This window comes from Perca fluviatilis, chromosome 5, assembly GCF_010015445.1.
Source record: "Perca fluviatilis chromosome 5, GENO_Pfluv_1.0, whole genome shotgun sequence".
NCBI classification, from domain to species: Eukaryota; Metazoa; Chordata; class Actinopteri; order Perciformes; family Percidae; genus Perca; species Perca fluviatilis.
In genome coordinates, this window is record NC_053116.1 from 21,841,607 (window position 1) to 21,849,106 (window position 7,500).

At 43.6% G+C, this 7,500-nt stretch overlaps 1 protein-coding gene across 6 annotated transcripts in view; it reads right to left on the reverse strand.

The window, feature by feature from the left end:
- Nucleotides 1-7,500, reverse strand: part of l1cama (L1 cell adhesion molecule, paralog a) — a 49,952-nt gene that overhangs the window by 12,678 nt on the left and 29,774 nt on the right. For 4 of the 6 annotated variants that reach the window (XM_039801660.1, XM_039801657.1, XM_039801659.1 and 1 more), the window contains exons 2-6: nt 5,402-5,762; nt 4,036-4,050; nt 2,257-2,359; nt 1,553-1,755; nt 358-480 (exon numbers count right to left, since the gene is read on the reverse strand). In XM_039801660.1, the coding sequence (XP_039657594.1) occupies nt 358-480; nt 1,553-1,755; nt 2,257-2,359; nt 4,036-4,050; nt 5,402-5,528 (571 nt within the window). In that variant the 5' untranslated portion in view covers nt 5,529-5,762. Of the gene's footprint in view, nt 1-357; nt 481-1,552; nt 1,756-2,256; nt 2,360-4,035; nt 4,051-5,154; nt 5,223-5,401; nt 5,763-7,500 lie in introns of those variants that run through there. The other 2 variants (XM_039801662.1, XM_039801661.1) reach the window with 2 other exon arrangements.

The window sequence follows — 7,500 nt, forward strand, 5'->3', positions numbered from 1 at the left end:
AAATTGATGACAGATAGAGTCAGCGGAAAAATGAGAGACAAGGGAGATAGAATGAGGAGTTTAACAAGAGAATAAAATAGTTAGAGGAAATAGGAGAGGGAGGCTTAGAGATAAGGTAGGATGAGAGAAATAAAAAAATTATGATAAAGACTATATATAACACTGCAAGATAGATAGATAGATAGATAGATAGATAGATAGATAGATAGATAGATAGATAGATAGATAGATAGATAGATAGATAGATAGATAGATAGATAGATAGATAGATAGATAGATAGATAGATAGTCTAAGTAGCAGATTTAGTGAAGAGACGAGAAGGATGTAATGGAAGGAAAGATAGGTAATGTACTCACTCCAATCCATCCAGTGAATGATAGGCTCCATAGAGCTCTGTGGGGGGTTACACTTCAGAATGATACTGTTTCCTTCTTCAGACTTCACATTCACCTTTTTTTCTTTCTGCTGGGATGGGGGAACTAAAGGGAGGCAAGTGAGGAAAAACACATCTGTTAGTCTGCTGCGTAGATACACACACGTGTACACAAACATGTGCAAACATTTGTCGGTGTCATGTAAAGATTTTCTAAAGCAATCCACATCACTAGTTAACTTAAACACACAATGCGGCGGACAGGGAGTATTGTTTATAAATCCCCATTTGAGGAACTTTAAGAATCTGAGGAGCAGCGTGTGAGAAGGCGCCAGGTTGTCTTTTGCCTTGCAGAGGTAGAATGATGTGATTTGTGAGTCATATGTGTTTATCCTCCTCCTCCTCCTCCTCCTCCTCCTCCTCCTCCTCCTCCTCCTCCTCCTCCCCCCCACCTCCCCTCTGCCCATTGTTGATAACCCCACAGGAGCTACTGAAGAGTGCTTCATATGACATCAACTCAAGAGCGTTTCTGGGGAAACCGTTGTCAGGGAAACTGTGAAGGAAGGAGGTCGCCCAGGAGAGAGCCAGTCACACACACAGGTGGATGGATACACAGAGGTGCTCTTTACTTTTTGCCCAGGGGCCCATGGGTGTGCCTGTGCATGTGTGTACTTATTTGCTGATTATAATGTTATTGCATGTAATTATTTTCTGGGTGGCGGTACTTGGAGCTCTCGGTGTGAGCCTCCATCTGCTAACAAATGAGCTCTCTATAAAGCAGGGCAAGGAAAAGGTTTATATGCTGGCTCCGCTCACTACTTTGTAAATCGCTCTGTTATTGCTGATAAAAACCAACAACAACACGGCTCGCTTCTAATCTGGACCTTGAAGGCATTTACATGAGCTCTAACACTGAAACTGACATCTAATAAGACATGTAACTCCTCTAATGTGATGCAATTCGTTTGAAAACATATCAGAGGAGCTGTTATTAGTTTGATGCTATTTCAAATGGTATGATTTGTCTCCCATGGCAAAAGCCAAAAATAACAAATCAGCAAAATACTCACTGAGCATGATAGAATTGGAATGTTCAAATTGACCGTCAAAATGTAATGACTCTGTCTCAATAACCGGTCAGTTGCTTTGGGATAAATCAGCCATCAGCGTGTTCTTACCATCAGTGGTGAGTGTGGCCTCGTTAGAGACGGCTGTCCCCAGCTCATTGGATGCATAGCAGACATATTTGGCTTGGTACTGCTTCAGGTTGTCCATAGAATTACTGAGTGTGTAGAATGCGAATGAGCCAGGGCGCTCAGAAACCTTAAGCTCTGGGTCACTGCCTGGGTCAAACTCCTCTCCATCCTTTGTCCATCGGAAACTTGAGCAAAGAAAAGAAGAATCAGTAACACTGATGGGAGAGTGTTCACTCAAATAACAAATAATTTCCGTGCCTTTGAAAAAGCCATTTTAAACACACACACAAGATGTCCTTACATGTCACCGAATTGGAGGGCAAAATGAAATGATGCAAAATGCACACAACATGCCCCAGTGGAACTCATAAGCTTGTGGTGTGTAATTGCAATATTCATCTTTTCCTTGGCAATTGGAGCAGTTTTCCACTTCAGTGCAGCTAAGACACTCTGAAAAGATTGCTCGTGGGCTTAATGACATTTATCCCTTGTTGAAATGAGAACTCTGACTGGCAGAAGCTGTGCTCTCATGTAATACTAATATGTAGGTGTCAGCTGAACAAGGAGAGGGATTGTCGCCATTCTCAGTTGTCTAAAAAGATAACCAGTGGCTAGGCTCCTCCATGACTAATATAGCATCTTCAGACTGTATGTGTTTATGTGGACGTATGTGTGTGCTGACTAACATGGGTAGAGGATTGCCGGAGGCTTCACAGCTCATGACGAAGTCTTCGACACTAAAGACGGTGACAGACTCCGGATGTGTGATGATCATCGGAGGCCTCTTCACTGCAAGGACCAAAAACAGAGTTAATGCTGTCACAACACCAGTTATAAAAGCAGGCGTGCATGTGCTATTACACACCTATATGGTTTAAAAAGACATGCACACACACTCAGAATAGTGCTGCAGTCTTCACATGACCCGCTTTTCTTCTGCATGCTAATCTAATAACTCCAGCTATGACATACACACATATGTCATCCTATTGAAACACACACACATCTAAGCAAACAGCACATAATAGACAGATATACCACTAATTTTCATAGTTTACTGTAACAGCTGCCAATAAGTATATTCAGTCAATATCACTAAAAAAGACTCCCCAGAGAAAGAGATGAAATGTAGGCTGAGGAAAAGATTCAGAGAGCAGGCAGAGAAAATGGATTGAGATGAGAGGAAATTGATATAGCATAATGTAAGAGGGAGAGTTCATGTAAAAGAGATATATGGCACAGTGCTCCCTGTGAGACTGAGAGATAGGCAGAGGATTGAAAAGAGTCTGTGAGGAATTGAAGCAGAGCTTTTGAAGGAAAAAAGTAATGACCACCAGAAGGGGTTTCTCCTTCTCCGTCGCCACTTTCCAGAACAGCCATAAAGCAATGCCTCAATACCAGACTCATAAAAACCAACATGCTGGGATTTGCTGTGAATACTGTATTGAACCAGCATGTTTGATTTTTCTACGTACTTTATGGCCCATGTCGTATTTTTATGTTATGTTTTTCAATACTTATAGACAGAAATGTAAATCTTATTCTCCACATAGCTTCAGTGACTACACTGTTGGCTGTTTGCAGTGGAATAGAGGTCAGAGCTTGATACTTGTTGGTAGAGTCTTTAATTTGACTTTAAAGTAAAGAGACAGAGCCTGAGATGAATTTACATTATGTAGGAAAATGGGTAAAGGAGGACACAGGAAGGAGAAGGGGGAGGCTACAGTAGATGACAAGACGGCGGCGATGTGGATGGAGAGCTGAGCTGAGCGGACAGGGGAGATATATGGAAGTGCAGCAAAGAGAGAGAGCATGAGAGCAACAGACAAAGAGCAAAGGGAGACAAAAAAACAAACAAGGGGTAGATTCAGAAAGAGACGAATAGGGAGAGCGTGGGAATTTAATGAAAGAATTCCCACTGAAAGAGGAAATAAGCCCATTTCCTCAGCTGATCAAATTGAAGTATGGGCTGCAGGCGCAGCTCCATTATTGGCAAAGGAGGAGGAGGAGAGGAGCCGGTGCTTAGTGCTTTAACTCCTCTTTATTTCCCTGTGTCTTTGATCTGACAGCCCTGCTGCCTTACAGACAGCACCTCCTCACACTTTCTCCTCCCTTCATCTATAGGGATCTCACCTACGTAACACATCCATGGATCTCACCTACTGGGAGCCGATGAAGCTAAACACACACCCACATACAGAAAAAGACGCATGTTCACAATATACAACACACACACATCCTCACGTACAAACACCACAACCACAATACTAAGACAGATGCATACACACACCAAAGCGTAACACTGCAACTGCACACTAATGCTTGACTCATTAAAGTGCAGCACATGACGTTCACTGTGTGCTGGATGGAAAATAACCTCTCTGGCATAATGAAAGTGTTTTCAATAAGCTTTGCCAGCACCTGCATTAAGACAGATAGACGTCAATAAAGTTAAAAGCACTTACGATCACTTATGTGGTCTGTTAGTCCATATTGGTGGCCAGAGAAAAGGCAATGAGGGAAAAAACATTTTAGTTACAGTAAACAAGGAGAACAAGATAGTTAACATACAGACAGACATAGAGAGAGAGAGAGAGAGAGAGAGAGAGAGAGAGATTCAATAATTTTTTTTGTTCATGCCAATAAAACAAATTGAATTAAAATAGATAGATAGATAGATAGATAGATAGATAGATAGATAGATAGATAGATAGATAGATAGATAGATAGATAGATAGATAGATAGACTGACAATTTAACAACAATTATGATGATGACGATAAAGCAGTGTAATGTCTCCTGTAATGGGGCGTAGCTTCTAACCCCGGCCTCCCTGACACAACGCATCTCCTTTATTGATCCCGATCACTGCCCTAGTGACTCTCATTGATGTGGCAGAGGCTCGTTAATTGAAAGGCAGGGGACACCTTGACCTTTTATATCTTTGACCTGCTCCTCCTTCCTCCTCCTCATCGTCCTCCCTTCATCCTCCTCGGCCCTCTCACCTCTGTGTCACCTCCCCCCTTTGGGAATTAGACTGGGAGATTTACTGCATTTCATCAACATTTACAGGTTATGCAAACGTGTCCACATATGTGCGATATCTTGTTTGTACACACACTTTTGAAGGCTGTGTGGGTGGTGAAGGACTGTGACTCACTGTAAGTAGTCTTAGATAAAGAGTGAACAACAAAAGCAGCAGTGAAAACAATATTCCATCTCTCTCTCTCTTCTCTCTCTCTCTCTCTCTCTCTCTCTCTCTCTCTCTCTATTGGAGCTCTGTGGGCAGGCCAACAGCAGCAGAGGAGATGAGGATCAATTTCCCTGCAGGCCAAGAAGCTCAGCTGTATTTCTAATGCCCACATATTGCATCAAGGAGGAGGAGGAGGAGAAAGAAATAAGAGTGATTATGGAAAAACATTGCTGGATTTTTGTTGTGTAACTCAATTGTTGATTAAATTACTCCCCAATCAGAGTCTGGTTTGCACCAAGGAAACCAGATCAATAGTGGGACTAATCAATGCAGTATGAGGGGATCAATTACAAAGTAATTAGACACACCACAGGCACAGATGAGCGCTTACCAAAGAAACCTCAGACAGTGTAGTATTTCGAGCACAATAGCGCAATCCAACCCTGAATATTGAGATTACTAAAGGAGAAACACATGTTCATTCTGCTCATTTGCACTAATTAATCATGATAAAAGATCATTATTAGCTGTGCTTTGATGAATCAACAATGTAATTAACACAACAAATAGATCTTTGAACCTCATGGAAGCATTCAGCTACAATAGTTATGAATGGTACGATATGAATCTGTACTCACAGTTGGAGGGTATGTGTATGGCTGCTTGACTGGGCTGGGCAGCAAGGGAGAGGAGGAGGAGGAGGGGGAGTAGGCGAGAGGACCACTGCCCCCTACTGCAAACCTGCTGTCGCTGCGTGTGAGGCATTGCTCACTGTCCCATCAAAGTCCCACCTGCTCACACACACGTACAGTAAAACGCACACAGAGGGCACACACACACACACACACACACTCGTGCAGAGCAAGTGCGAGACTTTGTTTCTTTTCCAGGAGGCCTCGACTTTGCCTTTTACGCTCCTCGTCTTTTTACTTTTTTTTCTTCTCTTTCCTTTCGCTCTCTTCTATAAGTCAGGTCCACGCCCTCCTGCTGGTTTGCCCTCTGAAACATAAAAGAGAGGGGGGAGGTGAGGGGAGGACAAGTGGAGAAGCGAGAGGGAGGGGGCAGAGAGGGGCCATGTGTCAGAATGGGAGAAAAATTACCCTGCACCATGTGGTCAGACCTATACACAGACCGAGGCACGGAGTTAACACACCAATCAAGGGTCAACAATACAAATTCCCAACAAAAAGAACCAACAATGCCTATCACTGAACCTGTTTCTGGTTAATTACATGACCAGTGGCCCATATGGAAAGGCCAGTCAGCAGGACAGATGGACAGAATACCACAACAAGAAGCCAAACAGAGCCTTTCAGCACCCAGATGGGCTGTGGACAGACAAATGCAGACTGATGAAGTGTCAAATCAAATAATACGCAAGACAGACAAACAAATAGTTGATAATTAGGTTGACTGGTCCGGTCTGCTTTGCACAAACTGAACAGTCCGTAGTGTACTTGGGAGATAGTGCTGTGATAAGTGTGCGATAAAAATGCTATCAGTCATGGTGAGTGAGGCAAGCCACCCCTGCTAGGAGTCTATCCGTTCTCCATCTGTACCCTTGGATCCGGTCCTCGCCACAACATGCAGGCTGTCCTCCCCCGCGGCACCACGTGGCGCAGCCCGCTGACTGTTTACACTACTCAGTATCACACAAAAAGAACTGTTTTTGCACACCATGATTAAGACAAAAGAAAATGGCGATAATAGAAACAGGATGCTTATTTGGCAGCTCTGCAGTAATGGCAGCCTGATTGAAAGAGTTCTGGCTCTGCATGCCGCTGTTTTGCTGGCAATGCCACAACGGCGTGATGGGTAACCTTGGAGAGTGGGGGGGAGGTCAGAGAAGAGAGAAGACGAAGATGATGGAGAAGAGTGGTGGCGAGAAGAGGATGGAGAGATGTGATTATCGTTCATTTTCTGTTATCTAGTGGGTGAAGGCTGGCCAGTTAATTACGGGGGATATTTCCATGTCACTTAGTAAAAAATGTATTGAAAAATATCTTAAAGAGAGCAAGAGGAATATGGGATTTGTGTACATCAACAGAGCCAAACTAGATGAAATTAAAGACCAAGCAGGCTGAGCCCTTAATAAGGCAGTTTAAACGAACAGCATTGGGATTAAATTAGCCATTACACTAACTTGCTTGCTTTGTCAGAAGAATGGCACAACAAGCACATAGAGAGGAAGAAGAAGGAGGGGTGAAGTGGGTGAAAGACTTAAGGGGAAGATAAAGAGGAAAAGTGGGTTTGAAGAGGAGAGGTAGAGGTGAGGGAGGAGAGAGGCAGAGTGGAGGAGGGAGGAATAGAGGTGATGGGAGGAGTGGAGGGATATGGAAAGAGAGGAGGAGGGATGACAAAGGGCGACAGCTGTGACGCTAATCCATCCACTTGCACACATGTGCACGCTCTTCCAATCAGTGTGCATCATTTGTCCACTTTCTTCTTGTTCCTTTTCTTATTCTACTTCTTCTTTTCCTGTCCTTTTATCAGCTTCTTTAGTGGTTGTTGTTCTCCGGAGACATGGGGGCCAATTACAGTGATCCAGTCTTAAACCGACCTCTCCAAAATGCCATTAGAGGCAGATGAATGAAGCAGCGCTAGTCAGGGTATTAGTACTTGTGTTATTCTGTGATCTAAGGTGGAAGCTTGCCTATAAGTACCCCCTCAAAAGACACGGTGAGGGAGAGCCGAGTAGAGCAAAGCAGGACGCTGATTAACGATCTGGCACGCAGTC